We start from the raw sequence: 23246 nt of genomic DNA on the forward strand, positions 1-23246 counted from the left end.
TATTTCTTCCCCCTTTTGTTCCAGGGCTGAAGGTTTTTCAAATAAACTTAAAAAAAAAAAAAAAAGTATGAACGCAATAGTTTCATACATAAATTAACATAAAACACTTATTTATAACAAACGTCACCCTCTACAGTATATGAATTCACATGCTTATTACATACTTATTACTTACCGTATCTACTCGTGTTTAAGTCCTCCCATGGATATGTCGGCCTTGATTTTATCGTATAATTCCTGGTATTTTATAATGTCGGTCACATAACTCGAATGTGGAAAACTCGAGCTATTGGTCCCAGAGATTACGATATGCTAACGCCCACCTGAGAAATCGCCACGGGGCAGACAGCCTTTTTGTTTTCTATGTATTGTGCCTACGTGACCACACGGTGATACCCAAACTCTTCTGAAGCGACGTGTCTGAGAAACTGGTGTGAGATCGATCGGAGGAAGTAAGAAGATGTAAAAAAAGAAAATGACAAATGTCGTATTTTTGAACGGGCGTATAAGTCGGGGTCTGATTTTATGATCGATTTTTTCAGGTTTCAAGACCCGACTTATACCTGAGTAAATACACAGTACTTATTACATACCTGCTTGTCTCATCCCACATAAACGGAAAAGCACTTTCTGGAAAACAATAACCAGCTTGAAGTAGTCGAGTGGCTGCTAATGCGTAAATAGCTTTTTTGACCCACCACACAAGAAAACAACGGCGTCTGCCGTCCCACCCTGCCAGGGTCTTTCTGAAGGCCTGTCTGTCTTCAATTACGGGCTGCTCGTCTGCCTAATGCCCCCATCTTGCCCCTCCCTTTAAATACTTGCTGCCTGTCCTGTTGTTTCTGGTCCAATGTAAAGACTGAAGGTGGCCCCGTCCCCCGAGGCTCCACATAAAGGAGACAGGGCAGTAAACATGGCCGACTAACACCCACATTTTTAACAAAATACAGAAATGCAAAGCAATTGATAACCAACGCAATATTCAATCTTCCGTCCCACTCATCTTGTGGTTCAGTTTTGAAGAAATCAAACAGAAATTGACGTGACATTACCAAGTCCAGGGAGTCGAGGACTTGAGTCAGCTCCTCCATTTTATCTGGTTTGCTCTTCTTCATCTTCCTGCTGCATTAGAAACGCGTGCCTCCCGCAGATCGATGTCTGTGTCGTCCTGCCAGGCGGCGTGTCAGCTGGGGACCGATCAGCTGATGCAAGTACCCGACTGTCGTTTTCGATCTCCAGATTGCGTACATCAAAATAGGAGATCGATAAGTCAGAGTCCGATTCGGCAGTAATGCACAATAAAGAATACGCACAGAGAGTTTGGCTTTGCGCATTCGCATGTCTCTCTCGCCCGATGTCGATGCCATCCTAGGTGTTGGTGACTCTGCGTTACTCCTACACAAGTTAGGGATTCAACGTCAAATCGACGAGTCAAACAGTCCACCTAGTAAAGCGACCGTAACGTAACGTTACAAGTTTTATTGACGTTGACAGATTTTATTTTTCACCCTCTGCCCCGATTGTCATCTTTAGTCGACATCGGCCCTCAACCCCTTGCATCGCCGAAAAGTTGACATGCGCCCTAAAAGGGTTATTTGATAAATTTTACAAAAACGAAGTAATGAGATGCCAAGACAAAATGGCACCTTTGATCGGCTAACTCAAAAGTTTGAAATATGCCTGAGTTGTCTCGTCAGCTTGCATATTGTAATCGGTTCAGTTAGCCAATCAGAGGCGTCGTTTTGCTTGATGTCTCATGGCTAACCCGGTACAACATCCTCCTACTACAAACAAGGAAGAAAAGATAGCAATAAAAGAAACAGAGACGTGCAAACGTGAAAATGAGAAAAGCCAATCGAAATCCAGCAGCAGTGCCTTAGAGCGAAACCCACGGAGAAAATGCGGAACGCGGGAGAACAACCTCAGTGCCGGAGTCCACTCTGCCTGAAAGGTGGAAGAAGAGCAGGAGGTGAAACGTCGTCAAAACCGGAGAGAAGACCTGCTGCACCAAAGCCGACTCGCTCATCAGAAATCACAGCCAGAGGGGAAAAAACGAAAGTTCAGAAAGCAGAAATTCGAGAAAGAAATTTGCCCAAAGTTTGTTGGAGTTTTATGTTATCCAAATCACGGATATGAATGAGTCGTCATGCTGGTATTGCAGAGGGCACACTAGTGATGTACGATGCGGTGCCATTTGAAACCACGTTCCTTTTCAACCTTGTAATGGGGATGAGAACATGGCAGTGCCAACTTGGCAAAAGAAAATAGCGCTGTGGCACAATGAAACAAATAAACAATCAGGACGGTGATCAGGAAGATTAGACGGCAAAGGCAACTGCACAGAAATGTACCCAACAGAAAGAAACCTACATCCCCAATGTATGCTCTTGTCCCGAAAAATTATTTCTAAGAGAAAAAATTCTCAAAGTGAGGGACTGTGAGCACCCAGCCCAATGTAAAGGCTAAAGGTGGCCCTGTCCCCTGTGGCTCAACATAAAGAGAAAGGACAGAAAACTAAAACACCACACATTAGTACCATAATACAGTCAAAGAGACGGAATGGCCCCTCGTGGCCGGTGGCCCGGCGCCACTCACATAAAGCTTGGTAGTGAGTGACACGAACAGGTGACACAAATGTAGTGAAAGACCTCAAACGTCCCCAGGACCTTCACTGACCTGCCTAGAGATAGGCCCCACCCCAGGCAGCCTGGCCTCAAACTCCACAGACAGGCTTCAGCCTGCCCTGCTAGGCCCAAAATGGGGAAACTGGGCAAGCTCAGTAAATATGATTTAAATATTCCAAATACACAAATGGATATAACGTCAAACCTCTGGCTTGAGAGACAAATCCAATGAAGAAAAATGTGTTAAAATAACAAAAAGAAGCAAATAAGGTAAAACAGGAAAAAAAGAGCAAACAACCAGGCAATAGGAGGTTTGGCTAAAATGGATAACAAGTGCAACTTGTTCTCTAAAGACAATGCAACAAAGTCCAGCAGAAGATCAAACGGTGCACTTAGAAAAACAGCGACTTACAACAATGAACCTGAGTATACAGGCAGGGGGCGGTCCCAACAGCAGTGATGTCATGATGGCCCCGCCTCAAAAAAGAATTATACGAACATACACAATACAAAAATACTACATAATAAATAAACAATACTTACATAGTGACAAAAAACATATGACGGTAATAATTCAAAAATCACAATAAAATGAAAAGAAAAACAAAGCCAGGAAATAAACTTACCACATCTGAGGAGAAAAGCCTCGGCGGCACTCCTTCTGATGGACCAGCGTTCATGGCCTCCTGTGATGCCAGCTCACTACGTTCACTCTTTACTGCACTCAACAGCTCCACCTTCAGGAGTGGAAGGGAAAAAGGAAACACAAAGTTATGGCTTATCTCGGTGTGGGGTCTTCGAAAACACCCAGGGAAGTCGGATGGAATCCCACCAGCCTGCCCAGCAGAGGTGCATCAAAAGGCAGCCTACCTTCCACTTGAGTGGCCGGCGTTGGCTTACACTGGGCAAAGATGCACTTCATTCTTAAATTTAAAACTATATTTTGTAATGTCCCAGATACTCTTATCTATCTATTTATCTATCTGTCTATCCTGCCCACTATACTAAAATTAATATCTATCTGTTATATAGTGCCTTTCACATCTATCTATCTCATGAAAGGCCCTTTATATCTATTAGTACAACTGTGTTATCTTTTCTCATGCCATTAATTTCTACCTTTCTCTCTAGCTCTGTCTGTTAACTTGTGTGTCCATCTTTAGATGGCCCCCTCCATCGGACTGAAGGGTCCCTAACTGATTGCCACATTTGTGCTGCTCCTGAAGCTTTTCTGTACTTTAATGCATGCCATTTGCTTTCCTTTAGCTCCCATGCCAAGGAGAATTTCTGCCAATGTCCTTAGTGCCTTTCCTATCTATCTATCTATCTATTATATAGTGCCTTTCATATCTATCTATCTATCTATCTATCTATCTATCCATCCAATATCCTACTCTCATTATCCTAACTACAGGGTCACGGGGGTCTTCTGGAGCCAGTCCTAGCCAACACAGGGCGCATGGCAGGAAACAAACCCTGGGCAGGGCACCAGTCCACCACAGATCTAACTATCTATCTATCTATTATATAGTGCCTTTCACATCTATCTTTCTATCTATCTAAAACACATTCCACAAGGGAGAGGACTACAGTCAACCCCTGGCTTGTGCATAGCAACACCACACAAATTCTTTATAACGGAGGATATATTGAATGAAAAGGGAAAAAAGCAAAGCAAAAAAGTTTAAAAGTGCCAAAAAAGAATAAAAAAAAAGACTTGACTGAAAGGCAATCACGTTTATTTCGTTCCGGGTGGCTCTTCTAGCTGAGGATCAAACTAATTTTTGATGCCCTTTTTGTTCATTTTTGATTTCCTTTGTTTATGCTAATATTGTTGGTCATTTGGATTTCTGTGTCAATGAATCTTTTTTGTATGTGCCATGTGTTTAGTTGGTGGTCCCCCAAGAGGTTGGGTCACCTGCCCGTCATCACCACGGAACAGCATTCAGCCCTATAAAGGCTGAGGAAAGCCAGAGGTCCTTTGCGGTTCATTGAATACGTTGCTATTAGTGAGTTTGTGAGATTTCGATTCCTGATTATTCACTTTTTTTTTGTGAATGTACTGGATTTTGAACCATCTCTGCTTTTTTGACCATTTTTAGATTTCATGATTTGGGACACCGTTTGCCTTTGTTCCTTGAGGCAACTCCTTTTGCCTCTTCTGTTCAACAAAGCTTATTTTGTGCCTTAGAGTATTTTTAGTGAAAATATTTTTTTTTATTTATAGAGATCTTTCCTTGCCTTTTTTGTGACTAGCAGAGGTTTAATGGTTCCCCCTCTAGTGGTCATTTTGAGCATTTCTCTTGGGACTGTGGGTGGAAACTCTTTAGTTGATAACAAATCCAGCGTATAATAAGTTTCAAATCAAAATCCACAAGAGAAATTGTTGAGAACCAAACCAAAAATCTGAATATGTGACCCACCAAAATCCACCAGAGCAGTTTGAATGAACCGTATTGGACTACAATTCCCAGCCTGCCTTCATAGAGTTGGGGGCGGATACTTAATGGTGATGGACAGGTGGCCCCGCCTCTTGGGATCCACCCAGAAAGTAGAAGGAATATAAGAAAGCTGCAAACCACACCCAGATACTAAAGTAAATAATAATAACCAAATAGTATAAAATTAACAGATTAAACAAATAATAAATGAACAGAACAATATAACAAAAAACAGACATGAACAATGAATGATAAGGATGAAAAAAACAAAGAAGATTAAAGGAAGCACCTAAAGCATGAGCCTGGCTTGACAATAACAATTTTTAACTTGAATTCGACTAAAGCTCATCACATTTTCTTATCCTTCATTTTTTAGAACATTCTAGACGAGAACGAGCCTTTCATCCCCACAAAGCTCTCCAGTCCTATCCACTTAATTCTTCTAAAAAATAACATCAAGTCGAGTTTTGAAAGTCCCTAAAGTCTTACTGTCCACCACACTACTTGGTCGCTTATTCCAAGTGTCTGTCGTTCTTTGTGTAAAGAAAACTTCCTCATGTTTGTGTGAAATTTCCCCTTCACAAGTTTCCAGCTGTGTCCCCGTGTTCTTGATGAACTCATTTTAAAATACAAGTCTCGATCCACTGCACTAATTCACTTCATGACTTTAAACACTTCAGTCAGGTCTCCTCTTCATCTCCTTAAGGCTCAGCTCTTTTCATCTTTCCTCATCACTCATCCCCTGTAGCCCTGAATCAGCCTCGTCGCTCTTTCTCTGGACCACCTCTAGTGCTGTTATGTCTTTATGGAGACCCAAACATCACCCAGGACTCCAGATGAGGCCTCACCAGTGTGTTATAAAGCTGGAGCAGAACCTCCTGTGACTTGTACTCCCCACGTCAAGGCGTTATATAACCTGACACTCTGTGAGCCTTCTTAATGGCTTCTGGGCACTGTCTGGTAGTTGACATCAAAGAGTCCACTACAACTCCTAAGTCCTTCTCATAAGGGGGACTCTCGATTTTCAGACCCCCCATTGTGTATTTAAACCTCACATTTTTACTTCCTATGTGTAATTCTTTACATTTACTGACATTAAATTTCATCTGCCACAAATCTGCCCAAGCCTGTCTGCTGTCCAAGTCCTTCTGTGATGATATAACGGATTCCAAATTATCTGCTTATCTGCCTATCTTGGTTTCATATGCAAACTTAACCAGCTTGTTATTTACTGTATATTCCTCTCTAAATCATTTCTATATATTAATTATAGCAGCAGCCATAGCACTGCCCCCTGCTGGTCACCACTCTTAACATCGGCCAATTCTGATGAGGTTCCTCACACCATCACCCTCTGCTTCCTGTGTCTGAGCCAATTCTGCACCCATCTACACCCTGCACTCCCACCTCTTTTAGTTTGATGCCCACCCTCTCATGTGGCATCTTCTCAAATGCTTTCTAGAGGTCAAGATAAATTATCTCATCAGCTCCACTCTGGTCGTATCCTTTTGTTTCCTCCTCATAGAATTCCAGGATGTTGGTTACAACACAACCTCCCTCTTCTGACCTCGTGCTGACTGTTCCTAATATCTCCTGTCCTTGTCATGTGTTGCTCAATCTTATCCTTAGTAATTCCTTCCATTAATTTTCCTGTGATGCATGTTAAGCTTACTGGCCTACAGTTGCTTGGATCTGCCCTGTCACCCTTTTTACATAACGGGATGATATTTCCCATTTTCCAGTCCTTTGGAATCTCTCCAGTGTGCAGTGACTTCCCAAAAATATGTGTCAAGTGTTTCTATCCGCACTCGCTAACCTCCTTAAGAACTCGAGAGTAAATATGATCTGGTCCTGGCGATTTGTTTGATTTCAGCCTATTTAATCTCAGCAACTCTTCTCTCTCTACAATTTCCAAATCCCGTGGTACCTCCATTTACTTCTGGCAAACCGCTCCCATTTTCTACAGCTATCACCAATGAATGTACTTTCAAGTTCTAAATGAATGACGCTATATAAGTTAAATAAAGACCCCTCCTTTCAGCTACTGGAATAGAGGAGGGCTGCCCCCTAAAGGTAGAATGCTGGATTTGCAGATGCCAGTCTGGTTTGTTGACGTCCAGCGGGCCACTCTTATCATTTAGGGGTCTGCACAACACTAAATGGCTTTTTTGACCCAACACAAGTGAAAACAATGAGGTCTGCCGTCCCACCCTGCCTGGGTCTTACTGAAGGCCAGTTTGTCTTCTACTACGGGCTGCTCACCTGCCTGATGCCCCATCTTTCCCCTCTCTTTAAATACTTGCTGCCTGTCCTGCTGTTCATGGTCCTTTCTGATGGTCAAGGAGCACCATGCACTCAGCCAAATGTAAAGACTGAAGGTGGCCCCGTCCCCTGAGGCTCCACATAAAGGAGACAGGGCAGTAAACATGGCCGACTAACACCCACATTTTTAACAAAATACAGAAAGGCAAAGCAGTTGATAACCAATGCAATATTCAATCTTCTGTCCCACTCATCTTGTGGTTCAGCTTTGAAGTAATTGAACAAAAATTGACATGAAGTTACCGTGTCCGGGGAGCCGGGGACGAGTGTCAGCTCCTCCACTTTCGCATCTCTTTCGGGTTGCTCTTCTTCATCTTCCTGCTGCATTAGAAATGAGACGGGAGCGGGCGTTAAAACGTCATTGTGAGCGTCTGATGTGGCCCAGCATGGCACGAGGGCATTCTGGGATTCCATTAACTCCCTCATCTCCCCTCTCTCAGGCTCTAGCGGCCTGGCCGGACAGTAAACAACTGACTTTATACGCCGTCGGAGGCCCCCGCCGTCTCTGCCGGCCTCATTTTTCACTCTTATAATAACACTGGGAGCGATCCTGGCAATAAATAAGGCCAGAAGCGGAGTCCGTGTTGAGAGGCTCATTTTTTATTTCCAGTGGAGGGCGACTTCAACGTCTCGCGCAGTTCACTGCCTCCCTGCACTCTGAGCAGCTCGGCTTCATTCTTTCTCACTCCTTAAATGTCCCCCATAGTAAAGTGAGGGTCTCGATGCCAACTCTGCCCATCAATACATCCATTTTCTTAACCTGCTAATTCAGGGCAATGCTGCTGGAGTCGATCTAGACAATCCCTGGACAGGGAGCCAGTCCACCACATAATGAACACACACACACGAGAGCCAATCCACCTAAACTACACGTATCTGAACTGTGAGGGGGAATCCCACACTGGCAGCGTCAGAATATGCAAAGCTCCAAGCGGGAAGCACCCGGGGCGTGAACCTCGGTCCTCATTTTGCTGGACAGGAGCGCCACTGTGCCATCTTTTTGATAACACACATATGAGAAAGCAGTGCATAAGGAACACACAGGATATCCTGCCGACTACGCTAGCTCAGGGAGGCCTGTGGGCCGCTGCGAGTTCAGTGGTCATCACCTAAAAGAAGAGTACAGGGGAACTGCTATCCTTGAGGAATGCTGGGAGCTGAGATGGACGAGAGGGGACCTCAATTTAAAGAGATGTCCGACATGACAAACAGACAGGGCTGGGGTCACCCAGGGTCTCAAGGACAGAGCTGAGTAGTGTTTCAGTGATCAACCTTCTCGGGTCGACAGTGTGTTAAGATTGCTATGTGTTATTCGTTTTTGCTTTTTTGTGCCTTCCCATTTGCATTCCCTGGTGATCTAAGAGGCGACATACGAGTGTCTCCAGGGATCCAGCGAGGTAAGCGGTACCCTCCCGGAACCGAGAGGAGACGCCATCTTTAATAGTGTCTCCCTTGCCCCACAATTCAGAGGAATGACGGCCGGAGGACGACTGACATCACCCCATCTCTCACCACAGAAGTCCCGCCCTTTCCGGAAATCCACAATTAAGACTCCCAGAGCAACCAGGAAGGAGCCGTTCACTTAGGGACCCTCATTGGGCAAAGAGAAAGCCGCCTTTTGTTTATGCACTGCTCTCACTGCTTTGCATTTTCAGATCAACCAGCGTTAAAAGCGGTTACCATGCCGACGCCCCGACCTTCCGTTCTGACGTCTCTTTTGCGTAAAACTAAAACCGATTTCAACATTCGTTTTTCTCCATCTGGCTTCCTCTAAAACGTGACCATTTTTATCGTCTTCCCGCTGTCACACACATGCGCATAGGAGGCAGCTAAAGGGCTTGAGGAAGGGCAGTCGCGAGTCATGCCAGGATGTGGCAGAGTGCACTGACTCTTTTCTCCCTTTCCTGCAGACCATTCACAGGAGATCCCACCTGGCCCTCTTGACATCACTTTCGGGACCGAGCCTATGGAAGAAGTCCTTGCCGGCTCCGGCCCCTGTGATGTCACGTCTGGGCTCGAACCAATGGCTGAAGACTTTCCTGAGCCCGGCCCCTTTGACCTCACTTCCTGTCTTCCCCTTTAAAAGCCTCCACCTTTTCTCTATTCCCTCAGTTCTGTTTCGGACACAGCAGTGCATTTTGCAGCCAGGAAACCAAATATACGGGTGGCTGCCTCAAACCTGGCTATGGCTCTTTGTGGTTTTTGTGACACCGCGTAAGCTACTTTGGATTGTTCATGGGTGCCGCCATTTTGCGGGAGGAGTGTCAGCTTGTTGCCAAGGCAACACTCCCAGAGCGACGTGTGTCGTCACTGGCATGTCCAGGAGATTCTCACATATCCGTGTTTCGGATTAGACTGTTTTTCCATGCAGTTCTTGGTATTCCGACTTTCGTTTCAGTCAACGGTTTCTGATTTTCCTTTTTACGTTTCTGGCTTGGCGAGATATTTGTTTCTTGGTTTTAACCCCCTGCACAATGCCCACTCTGGGGTTTTAGGGCCCAATCTCACTGGAGTTTGGTGACCCAGTTTTGATGATTGTAAAGATCAGGGGGGCGACTAGTCCACCTACTCTATGTGTGACATGGGGAACTCATCACTTGTGCCCCTCTAATTCGGCCCACTTTCTGCACTTCTGTGGTGTCCAGTCTGAACACTAATGCCCTTCTGTACGACTGTGACTGGCCCACAAGCAGCAAGCGGGCAAATTCCACGACGGCAATGGATGAGTTAAATAAAGATGGCGGGGTGTCCATCCAGCGAGAGCCAATGCAGGTGAAGGACTCCCAGGCGTCTCTCGCTGGTGTGAAGCCCCCGGCTCTTGTTATCCTTTCCCTTGCCCGCCATGTGGCCGTCGTTCGAGGAGACAGATGACTAATGCTGCAGATCCCAGGCGCTCCGACTGCTTGTTTTGTCTGCCTTCCCTATGATAACAAAGTCGACGGCGGGCACTGGGGGGCCTCGTTTTGCCAGACCTACCTCGTAGCCGTGGCCAAGCACTCGCTGCAGGAGCTCTTTAATCATGCGCTCTGATGCCGACACTGAATTCGTGTGGCTCCCCGACCTCAAGGATGCTATAATCTCATCCACGGTCCTCGCGCGGCCCTCCAGCTCGACTCTTTGGGGGCTGAAAGACGAGGTGTCCACTCCGGCGATGCCCCTGGCCTCTTCCAGCAGCTCCTGCGGGGACCTCACACCGTGACCACCATTTTCCACAGCTGCAGCCCTCTTGAGGCCAGATGGCTGCTTGGCCTCTTTCTGTCTTTGCCTGTCACCACCCGCAGCCAAATCCTGCAAGTCGGAGCGGACATCAAGTCCGTGGTCTCCCGTGGCAGACGGATCGCCATCCGCAATCTGAGATGTCACCTTGTCTGAAGCTTTGATGGCGCGTCTTTGGCTCCACTCAGTGCCTCGGCCAGACCTGGGCTTAGCCGGGGGCTTCGGCCGACTGCAGATAACCGCTGCCCTCGTGGTGCCAAGAATGCCTGCTATCGCGGGTCGATGGGAAGCACCCTCTGAATTGTCATTGGGCTCAGACAACTGTGACAGACACCTGTCCATGTCCTCTTGATGACTTCTCGACGTCATCACTTTAAGTGACAGTTGTCTTCAAGTAATTCAGTCTGAAGGTGCAAAATAAATAAGAAGTGCAGAGTGGGATGGCGATGGCCACAGTCTGGGATCAAAGAAAAAATCTGCAACTGTCACCGGCTCAGAGCTCCTCGGCGGCTCCCACTCTGCAGCTGCCATTGACAGACGCTCTCCTTGGCATGGGAGCTAAAAGAAAGCAAATGCCATACATTAAAATACAGAAAGACTTCAGGAGCAGCACAGATGTGGCAATCAGTTATGGACACTTCAGTCCGATGGAGGGGGCCATCTAAAGATGAACACACAAGTTAACAGACAGCTAGAGAGAAAGGTAGAAATGAACGGCACGAGAAAAGATAACACAGGTGTACTGATAGATATGAAGGCACTATATAATAGATAGATAGATAGATAGATAGATAGATAGATAGATAGATAGATAGATAGATATGAAAGGCACTATATAATAGATAGATAGATAGATATGAAAGGCACTATATAATAGATAGATATGAAAGGCACTATATAATAGATAGATAGATAGATAGATAGATAGATAGATAGATAGATAGATAGATAGAAATTTTAGTACAATCGGCAGGATAGATAGATAGATAGATAGATAGATAGATACACTATATAATAGATAGATATGAAAGGCACTATATAATAGATAGATAGATAGATAGATAGATAGATAGATAGATAGATAGATAGATAGATAGATAGATAGATAGATAGATAGATAGATAATGTGAAAGGCACTATATAATAGATAGATAGATAGATAGATAGATATGAAAGGCACTATATAATAGATAGATAGATAGATAGATAGATAGATAGATAGATAGATAGATAGATAGATAGATAGATATGAAAGACACTACAGTATGTGTAAGATTAAACACACAAGTACACTTTGGCGCCATTATACCAGCCTGAGGTTCTCTCCAAGTACATCCATACTGGTGCTCTGCTATACAGGCCGAGTGCCGGCAGGTTTGTCATCAGGTTTTGGTGTCCCCCTGTGACTCGGTGGTCCTAATTCCAGAGCTCAGCTGACTGTGCTGAGTCCCCCGACTTGTACTTTTCCTTTTATTTCACTGTCTGCCTCCACAACCCATTGAGCATCGGATTTGAGTGCCATCAGGAGAGCACAGCTGGGGTGGGTTTCTCAGCCTGGTTTGTAGGGCTTCCCCTCATCTATTGATCACGCTGTCACACTTTAGTGATCCCCTTCAGTGACAAAGCAGGTTGGGACAGGGTCAGACGAGCTGTACAAAATGTGGACTAGCTGAAGCAATCGGGCACTTGTGGCCTGGCTGTGGCATATATTGTATCAAAGTGTGGGTGTCTTGACTGTGCGTCCCACTCACTGTGAAAATATAAAAACACTTCTACTGTACGTGTAAGGAAGGCGCTATATAAAGTGATGACTTGTAACAAACGCTGGCAGTTCTCCCACAGTGTGTCCCCTAGAGACTATAAAGGACAATGCTGTGTGTCCAGTGATGTCAGGACATGGTTAAGTCACATTAACAGGTAGGGTAAGAGGTGCTGACAGAAGAAAGGCACTATATAAATAAAATGTATTATTATTATTATTAAAGTAACAAGTTGTGAGATCTGTTTAAACTCTGGGGTTCTGAGGCCACATCACTTGTTGACATTCACATTAAAAAGAATTGGACTTTGCTTTGCGACTTGACGGTTGTGCCACATTAAAGGGGCACCAACATTAGGAAATGTGAAATGATGAGGGTGGCTGGTGACAAACACTCCAGCCCACCACAACACGTTCAGGAAAGGAGACTCCTGTGGCTCTCTGCCTGTGAGGTGAAGTGACGCATCAGACATTTAGGCAATAATAACCATCTTGTCACCGGACCCTGTCATCTTGGACCACTGGCCAGCCCTGCCATTTCATCCCATTCACTTCAGCATTGCTCATCCTCAGATAAAAAGCTGAACAACACAGAATAACATGACATTTGGACATTTGTTTAATCCAGTTCAGGGTTGCAGAGGGCAGAGCCCATCCTGGCAACGTCAGATGAAAGCCTAGAATGCCAGTCCATTGGAGGACCCACGTCATGTACACAGTGACACCAGGTCACCTTTAGCTTAATGTGCCCAGCAGGAGCACAGGGAGAACATGCAAACAACACCAAGAAAATGGTTAGGCGTGGGATTTGAACCCAGGACCCTAACTGCCCCTCACCAAGAAACTGCATTTAGTGTTTCATAACTCTGAAGTCACACCTTGTGCTGTAAGAACTGGAGCTTGGACCCCCTAGTCAGGTAACTCTTCACGTTTTTTAGCATATGCTAAAAGACCACTCAGTGTAGAGGCCAAGCCTCCACCCCATCCCATCCTGCTCTTTGGTCGAGGTGCTGATCTGCAATGCAGGTCTGCTGTTACACAGTTGAAACCCCCCGGCCGGCTCGAGACCACCTGCTTCCGTTTTAAACATCTAAACGTGAGAAATGGCAGCTCCTTACCTTAAAAGAGGAAACACCTGAGACGAGCAGACAGCATTTGCAAGTGGGCTGCTGCTTCCCGTCCTAGGGGCTACGCCCCAACTGTGCAAATATTAAAGAAACTCACGATGACTTTTTTTCCCTTCTAGGACCCCCAGGCTCTGGACGCTGCAAACAGAGATTGCGGCAGGTTACCTAGCAACCAAGTAGACGCGAACCCACGTGCTAAGAGCGGGAAAGCCTTCGGGTGTTTCCGTCAACGCGCCCGATCGCCGTCACTCATCTATACGCGTGCGTGCGGGAGCCGAAACGGACCGCGTGAAACAAACTGCGACTGCCTTAAATGGACCCAGAAAAATGCGAGTGCGGAAAGAGGGCGCCCGTTTTAACGGACTGCACGGGTTATTCCAACACCGGACACTCCGCTGGGTGGACTTCAGCTGACCGCCTGCCCGCCAATGAGTGAACGTTAAACTGACTGGCGGGCGGCGCGCTTGGCGTTCTGCGAGCTCATCTCTCACAATTTAGGAGGACTTTGAATACCTGCAGTCCAGCTGGGTGGGTGGAGCTCAGATAGATAGATAGATAGAATATGAAAGGCGATATATAACTGATAGATAGGTAGATAGATGCTAAATACTGTAAGAATAGATATTAAGGGCAATATAATATAATATAATATAATATAATATAATATAATATAATATTCATCCATTATCCAACCCGCTATATCCTAACATAGGGTCATAGGGGTATGCTGGAGCCAATGCCAGCCAACACAGGGCGCAAGGCAGGAAACAAACCCCGGGCAGGGCGCGCACACACCAAGCACACACTGGGGACAATTCAGAATCGCCAGTGCACCTAACCTGCATGTCGTTGGACTGTGGGAGGAACCCGGAGTACCCGTATAATATAATATAATACAATATAATATGAAAGAAAGGTGCATGTAATGATTAAGTTTTATATTGTTTTATTTTTAACGAGCTACTTGACTGTAAGGAGTCTTTCGTAGTTTTCGCATATTTCATTATTTATTATTCATTTCATGACTGTTTTGTTCAGTTCTTTTTAATCTTTTTTTTAGCAGGCGCTTTTCCGGTTGTTTCGTTTTACTTCTTCCTGCACATTTCCCGTTAGTTTCGATTCTCCATGAAGTTTTACGCAGACCCCCGTTTTTATTCAAGTTGAAGTTTGTATTAATTCGGTTATCGGGGTTCATTTCGACTAAGTGAAGTTAGATGATTTTTTTTTTCATTTGTCCGTCTTTGTTGCCTCTGTAAATTGAAGTGGGTTGTCTGCAGGCTTCGATGAACTTGCATTCGGGCAGTTTAGCTTGGCTTTTCATTCGTACAGAAGCCCACCGGTTTGTGTGTTTTGTTGTTTTTTTTTTCAAAGACTGACGCTGAGCTTGCCTTTTGTTTTTTTGTTTTTTTTTTTTTGCTTTTCTAACCAGAAGCGGGCCGGCATTTACAGGACACGGGGGCGCGTTTTCGTCTCTGTCGCTGTTTAGCTCGACCTTGACTGGCGTGCGTGTCGCTTTGGTCCTCCTGTCAGTTTTTTTCTTTGCTTTTCCACACAGAAGCCCAGGAGGCGTTGGTGAGGCCCGCGAAACACAAAGCAAATAAAAAGTGGACTTGCATTGCAGCCCTCTTTAAACAGTGCACGGATCATTTGGTGTTTTTATGTTGTAATTCGTTAGAATATCGATGCCTTGTAACGAAGCAGCCAGCGCCGCGTACAAGAAATTGCGAAATAAAGAGAAGGGCCGTGTGAGTCGCCGCTGCTGTCCTTCAGCCTTAGAGGTGTCTGTTAAACTGACGTATCACCGAAGGTTGCGTGGAATCAAAGGCGTTGGAAGTTCACACCCGTTTGTGTATTTGACATTCCGCAAAACTGAAGGCTGTACATTAAAGTGCGTCGATCTCAAAAGTAAAAAATAAAGTAAAATAAAAAGCTGAGGCGGTCTCTTTCGTTTCTGAGCGCCTCTCGCATTCGGGCTTTAGAGGATACAAAGAGGCTGCGCACTGAAATGAAAAGGGGGCAACATGGGGTAAACGCGACCACCGGGAAAAGGTGAAGAAGGGCTGCTGGCAGGACTCGAGCAACTTCTGCCATGACATTCCGTCAAATGAGGTCGCCGGCAATACAATAAAAACAAATAAATACTTAAAAAACACAGATAAATAAACAAGTAAAAACCTGTCAGGAAAAAAAGAAATAAATAAGGGACAGAAAACAAATCACTAAACACATAAATAAACAAACAAATAAATCAAGTAGTAAATAAATAAACATCTGTCACAAAATAAATAAATACATACATTGAGACATAAGCAAACAAGGAAATAAATAAATAAATAAACAAGTAAATAAATAAATCCTGCCAGACACGGCTGAAGCGCGCGATTCGTTCCCGTGTCGATTGCCCAGCACGCGCACCATCTGTAGATCCGCGGCTCGTCCCCGGCTGTCCCTTTAACTCATCGTTGATGATCTATTTGATTGTTTTATGTTGTTCTCTAATTATTTTTGAACGCTTTGAGATCACTTCATCTTTTTTTTAGTCTGCGATACACCCCCTTAACTTATGCCCTTCGACTTATCTTGATGCCCCCCCAACACGCTGATTCCGTGATGACACTTCCCTGGGTCTAGTGGTTTCCCTTAGAGCCGTTTCATTTTGGACAGGGGTCTTTGCAAATTAATTTATTTCTTTCGGCTTTCAAAAGTTTACTAGCAGGTGAAAACAAAACAAAATAAAAACAGGAATCTTTAAAGTGCAGCAGGCGACCAAGATGAAGAAGACGTGAACTTATTGTCTGTGCTATGGGGTGAAGTGAGAGTCCATTGAAAATCAGAAACCCGCTGGTATTTCACAAATTTCTTTATCATCTCCTCATGGACATTTCTGGACCCTCGTACAGATTTAGCACTTTTTGGACCCTTCATGTATGTGGTTTGGTAACAAGAAATGGTTCTTCTATGGCAAGGGTGGCCAATGTCGGTCCTGGAGAGCCGCAGTGGCTGCAGATTTTTGTTGATGAAGCCCTTATTGCTTAAATGATAGTTTGATGCTTCATTTTAGTGGTCTCGCTTGTTAAGGTTCCCCACCCTTAATTGCTTATTTCAATGTTAAACAGCTGCATTGAGTGTTTTTAATGGCTCCTTATTAGCAATAAGATGTAAATGTCAAAGCAGCCAGCGGTTCTCCATCTCGCTTGTTTCCATTTGCATCCCTGTGGGTTCATCTTGCACTGTTTGATACAATAAAAGACTTAAGAGAAAGAAAATGTGACAGACTGAAAATGATCAACAACAACAACATTTATTTCTATAGCACATTTTCATACAAACAGTAGCTCAAAGTGCTTAGGCTTCAAATCATTTGGATGAGATCCTTGGAAAGGTAACAAATCTACAAAGTAAGAACCTAACATTGATCTCAGACTGGCAATCATTGGTTTTTAATGAAGCAGTTGAGTTGGAATAATAACCTGCAGCCACTGCGGCCCTCCAGGACCACCCCTGTTCTATGGCACTGCACGGAGGAAGCTCTCTGCCACCCTCATGTTTAAGAGTGCATGTCGAGCTTTTTTTTGGGGGGGGGGGTGTCCACACTTTACTTTTGGCCTCTAAAACCGATAACCCCTCATTTCGAGGCCATGTCTGGACTCAGTTGTGCAGGCGGTGACCCCCTTATGTTAAAGGCTCAACCAACAGCACCAACGGCCAGAAAAGGACTTGAAGTTGTGCGGGAGACTGGGGGGGTCTGTCAACGTGGCTTCTTTACACAAAAGTCTCTAAAACGGGATCGGCGTTGTGGGCACGTGGAGGGTCGTTTTGCGTATTTTGAGGTTTCCAAAAAAATAAAATAAAATCCAGTGGACGAAGTGCTGTCTGTGACGTCACGCGCCTCCATTCAATCGCATATTTTGATTTTACACACACGGCCACTTAATGTAAGCATAAAGTACAACTGCGGACAGAAATAAACTCCAACATATCCACTCAATGGTTACAACGTAATTGTAATTCTAATAGCACCATCTTATTATAACGGAACTAGATCCATCCATCCATTATCCAACCCGCTATATCCTAACTACAGGGTCATGGGGGTCTGCTGGAGCCAATCCCAGCCAGCACAGGGCGCAAGGCAGGAAACAAACCCCGGGCAGGGCACACACACACGGGACAATTTAGAATTGCCAATCCACCTAACCTGCATGTCTTTGGACTGTGGGAGGAAACCCACGCAGACACGGGGAGAACATGCAAACTCCACGCAGGGAGGACCCGGGAAGCCAACTCGGGTCTCCTAACTACCCACTGCGACACCGTGCCGCCACGAAACTAGATCCTGGTTTATACTTTGTTATCTAAATTAGTATTACTTACATAAATTGCTCTCTTATTAAGACAATTTATGTTCAACCAATTTAAATAACGCTATAATTTAATTCGGATTAGTTCACTTTTGGCTTAATTTCCTACATTTAGCTCTGATGTATAGGAAGCGATGATAAAGATGCTTTTCTGACGGAGGGTGGGCAAAGATTTGCCAGTGCATTTAAAGAACAAAAAAAGTGTAAAAAACGAGCTTCTACGATCACTCAAAACCCACAGCATTAGGAAAAAAAAATGAATTTACTAAAAAGCCTTAAAACGGCAGCTGTGCGAAGCTGTGGCGCTGCCTTGGACCACAATGCAACAAAAGGGGCGGGTCTTTATGCAAAGTTTGGATAGCCACGTGGAGAGAGCGGGTTTATTTAAGGTAATCACCTTCATGAAACTGTGGAGTGAAGTGGGGCGCGCAGTGCTTCGAGTATTAAAAAAAAAAACAAAAAACATAAAGTGTGTAATTTTAAGTGTCAGCACCAGCAAGACAACAGAGCTCGTGGAGGACTTCAGGTGTGAGCCCACCATCCGGGAGAGGACGTGGAAGTGATGCAGAGCTACAAGTACCTGCATGGGAGGAGTGGGCCATAGAAACAACAAACTGGACGGGTCAGCAGCTGGAAAAGATCTACCAGTCTACTGTAGCCAGTATGATGTTGTGTGCTGTGGTCTCCTGGGGATGCACCCTGAGCTCAGAAGAAGCGCAATACCCGAGGAAACTCCACGGTGGGCACAATGGAAGCGGTTTTGGAAAAGAGGACGGTGGTAAACTTGGAGAGAAGGGTCCAGCTGCAGCTTGCAATACCTATGACATAAATAAATCAGGTAGTGCCCACAACGTCAGTCACAAAACGCCCTTTGATTCAGATGACCCTCCAACAACCCTAATCTTAACGACAGCGTAACGGGGCCCTAATGGTAATCACAGTCTAATGTTACGTGACTGACGTGGAGGGCGTTTCGTCATGTTGGGGTGTTACATGGCTGACGTCATAGGCACTGCGGTCTGCAACTACACTCTGTTGGAAATTTTATGCTTTCATGAAAAATCCCCTCCATCCCCTCCAGGGGGCGCTCTCATGTCGCACATTCAGCCACAGGCTCATTCCACCACGGTGTCACTGTGTGTTAAAAAGCGCCTCTCGGGACGGGGGTCTTTTCTGCCCACTGCTATCTGGCAATTTAATACTTTCTCCCGGGGCACTCGTTAAGTTCATTTAGGAATATCTGTACAATATACTTTTATTCATTTACTTATGTATCGATCGATCGATTGATTGGCTGTATTATTTGTCTTGCGAGTCTTTATCCTGGTTTCTTATGTTTCTGCTGCTGTATGCATCTGAATTTCCCCGTGGAGTTAATAAAGTGTACCGAATTTAATCTAAAATAGGCGAGTGCGGACAGCGACCTCCGAGGCTGATTTAAAGAATCAAAAAATTGGGGAGGTTTTGTTTCAGCGTCATTTCATTGTGTTAATGTGACATCTAAAGAGACTGAGCTCAGCGTAACCAGAAGACGCTACGTAATAGCAGCACACATGATTATTTTAAATGAGATCAACTTCAATTAGTTAAATAGTGAAAAAAAGTCGATTGGATTATTTTTCTAAAACTACGAGTATGATCACAGTTTTGATTCTTTACCGGTGGCCCAAGCCCCCGAAGTGCCATTCCCAGAAAGTTAAATACGACCAAATTTCAAACATAAGCACCTGGGGTATGGTCAGGGATTACGGCTACGAGGTCGCTTTCGATTTTTGATCCTTTCCATGGGACCACCATCAGAGGGTGAACATGACCAGTTTCAAACATAACATCGCTTTGGACAATTTCAAGGCCAGCGATTACAAATATGAGACTATTTTCGATTTTGTAACCCTTTACTAGGGGGTTCATGGCGACTAATTTCAAACATAAGCATGTCGGGTGTCGTTTCCGACTACTTCAAGGTCGGTGATTACGAATATGAGGTTACTTTAAATTTTTTGAGGATGCCAACGTGGTTCTTCAGAATGATTGCACAGGGGACCAGTTTTTACAATGGAGGTTCAAGAGTCTTTCTTTATTTAAATCACCACGAGTGTGTAACTGACTTGTGAAATCGCAGCAGATTCCCGGTTTTAAAAGGACTTCTGCTGCCTACACCATCACTCGGGCAGCTTTTCTTCTTGCTAGGTCGTCTATACGAGACATCCACATGCTGGGGGGCCTCTGCAGACCCCGATGGACCAACATCATATGCAGAGAGCCGGTCCCAGAATTAAACTGCGCTTCATTAAGACACACAAGCCAGTAACGGGCATGCACGTCTCGAATGAGTGGACGGCGAAAAACATAGCAAATATTTAATATTTAGACTTTAAAAGACTTCAATGGAGCGCACGCGTTTTAATATTTCAAATGTCCGATACGACGATTCTTGTGCATTTCGTGCTTCTAACTCATTATTTGGACAAACGCTCCAATTTTCAGATTTGTTTTTCCTAATCATTCGTCAATAAATTCTCAACCCCTCAGGTTCTGGTGACAGAATAACCAGAAACGCGTCCCAGTCGGCACTGGATGTTGCTGTAAGGCGCTATATACGTCATCCTTCGCTTGCACTCGCTCAATTTATTTGAAATTATATTCTTTTGTTATATTATGTTTCAATCAAGGCAGCGTCATTCATTCCATGGCCTTGAACGTTTCTTTTTTTTTTTTTTTGTTTAGGAGTGATGCCATTTTTGGTGCCCTGAAGGGCCATCCATACGGAGGTTCCACGAAGAACTTGCATTTACTGAGCTCGGTGACAGACCCCATAAATAACCACGAATAGATGATGCCAGGTTTGGGAAATGCCAATGGGCTCCTGGTTTTTAAAAGGACTCTCGCTGCCCACCATAGGACAAGTTACCTTCAGGTTTTCTTCACGTGTTGGGGTCCTGCTGTATTTTCTGTACAGTATTTGGTTTTTGGAGGTTTTTTTTTCTCTCTTTTTTCAAATATTAGAAATCTTTTCTAAGGCCAAAGAACCAACTTCTACATTTTCAAAGACCCCATCTGGCTCTTTGGCAAGCACCGGCCCGGTGAAGTGCCATTACTGACCCGGCATTTTGAAGAGTCTGTTCCGTTTTCTTAACCCGTTCGTCCATCTGAACGTCATGCGGCCGTTTGCGCTCAATGGTCAGCCTGTCAGTTTGCTGGCCGCTTGTCCGGCGGGGTGTCACGTGACTCTCAGCGCGCGTTTTTATCCCTGGAGGCTCGTTGGCTGCTAACCTCGTGACGTCACTCGTCTAAAGCCCGCGTCGTTCACTGACACCCTGAGGGTCACGGCAGAGGGGCCCTGCACGTCCATTCATTTGGGGTCTCTGAAATAACCTGGTAAAGCCCCGTATGAAGGCGTGGGGGTCCCGTGTAGCCCGGTCCGGTCTTTGGTTCTCCAAGTCCTCGCGGGTGTTGGTCCTGAGGTGGGGGTGACGGTCACTACAAGTCACTTTGTGGTATTTACGGTAACACGCACTAAAACTGCCAGCTTAAAATGAGCGCCGCGAGGGTTTAATTAAAGTACCCTTAGCCATCTTTGGGAAAAGGGATGACCTAAAGTGCAGGTGGACAGACGGCTTTTTACAGGACTTGAGCCCCCATAGTGGTGCATGAAGAAAGTGACTGCCAGGCGCCATTCAGGGCATTCGTTATTGTCGCAATCGCCTGACTTTATTTAGGAAAGCGAGTGACATTTGAAAGGAGCCGCTTGGACGGCAGTGCGACTCCGCGGGTGCGGTGCTGCCGTTAAGAAAGGCGGATAACGAGAAGGAGGCAAGAGGAGACCGCGGGAGATCCTTTGGATTTCAAGAATTCGTTTGTTATTTTAATTATTCGATTACGGAGGTCCTCGTTTTAAAGAGGACAATAAACAGACAGGAGGCGCTATGGGCCGACAGTTGGCAGCAACGCTGGCGCCCAAAACTGCATTGGATGGAATAAACTTTAGGGGGGCGGGCGAGGGAATCAGCGATAGCGAGGTGGGTTGGGGTTGTGGCAGCAAAAATGGGATACGATCGTAGTGGGCATCGGGAAGGCCGTGAAAATAAGGCGGAAATGCAACCGGGATTAGCGGGGAACACAAAACGGGAAAAGTCGGCTTGGAAAAAAAAAGTAAAGAAAAAAAGAAAAGAACCATAAAGTACACGAGACACACCACGGGCTATTGGAGAGCACAGAAGAGCAGAATAATCCTAATCCTAATAATCTTCATCTTTACCCACTTCTGTGTGAGGTTTTCCAGGCTTCAGCGACACTTTTACAGCTGGATGGCTTTCATGACGCCAACAATCCGCATTTACTCGGGCTTGGGAGAGCGCAAAATTATTATTATTATTATTATAGGCTACAAATAATTGGTTACCATTCCCATGGGTACTGACGTATTGTATTGTATTGTTTGTGTTGTGTTGTATTGTATTGTATTGTGTTGTTTAATACAGGATGAAGTAAAGTTTGCTTCAAAAATGTACCCTTTTGAATAAACATCGAAAAATACAATGTTACATGAAGAAAATGTATTTTAAAAGGCCCAAAGTCTCCCGTTATTAGCCATCCATAAAATAATAAGAATATTTTATTATTAATAATAATCATCATCACAACAACAAAAATAATAATAATAATAATAATAATAAATTCCCTTAAGTGCATTTTCGAAGCATGTATGTACATGCATGTTAGTACAGTATAGTATAGTACAGTATTGTTTAATACAGGATAAAGTAAAGTTTGCTTCAAAAATTTTAACAAAACGAAAAAGTACCCTTTTTAATAAACATCGAAAAATACAATATTACATGATTAAAAAGTATTTTAATAGCCCCGAAGTCTCCCGTTATTAGCCATCTATAAAATAATAAGAATATTTTATTAATAATAATAATCACCATCATAACAACAATAATAATAATAGGTTGGCTAATAATACATCCCCTTAAGTGTTCCCTTGAGTGAATTTTCCAAGCGTGTATGTTAGTATATTATAGTGTAGCACAGCACAGGATTCCGCAAAAAAAATGTTAACACCTTTTTCACAGGATTGCTATTTTAATGAAAACAAATGAACTGTAAAATTGTATTGAAATCGCTTCAAAATTTCAGTCTCCACTTGCTTGTCAGTATTATCTATGCATGTCTGTAATCTTCTAAATAATAATAATAAATAATAATAATAATAAATTGCAGTGAGTGCCAAACATTACTGAAGTAGCAATTCACGGGTTGCTTCAGAAATTGTCAATTCGTATATAAAATCATCGTGTAAAATAGAAACAGATCGAATATTACACTCTAACATGTTACAAATATTTTAATAGCCTCAGAAAAGTCAGTCTCCATGACTTATTCACCGTCTA

At 44.4% G+C, this 23246-nt stretch overlaps 1 protein-coding gene across 2 annotated transcripts in view; it reads right to left on the reverse strand.

The window, feature by feature from the left end:
• Positions 1 to 23246, reverse strand: part of ttc6 (tetratricopeptide repeat domain 6) — an 87622-nt gene that overhangs the window by 53736 nt on the left and 10640 nt on the right. The window contains exons 1-4 of one of the 2 annotated variants that reach the window (XM_039741287.1): positions 13481 to 13613; positions 10364 to 11161; positions 7631 to 7708; positions 3251 to 3361 (exon numbers count right to left, since the gene is read on the reverse strand). In XM_039741287.1, the coding sequence (XP_039597221.1) occupies positions 3251 to 3361; positions 7631 to 7708; positions 10364 to 10972 (798 nt within the window). In that variant the 5' untranslated portion in view covers positions 10973 to 11161; positions 13481 to 13613. Of the gene's footprint in view, positions 1 to 3250; positions 3362 to 7630; positions 7709 to 10363; positions 11162 to 13480; positions 13614 to 23246 lie in introns of those variants that run through there. The other variant, XM_039741288.1, reaches the window with a different exon arrangement.

Source organism: Polypterus senegalus, chromosome 18 (assembly GCF_016835505.1).
Source record: "Polypterus senegalus isolate Bchr_013 chromosome 18, ASM1683550v1, whole genome shotgun sequence".
Taxonomy (NCBI): Eukaryota; Metazoa; Chordata; class Cladistia; order Polypteriformes; family Polypteridae; genus Polypterus; species Polypterus senegalus.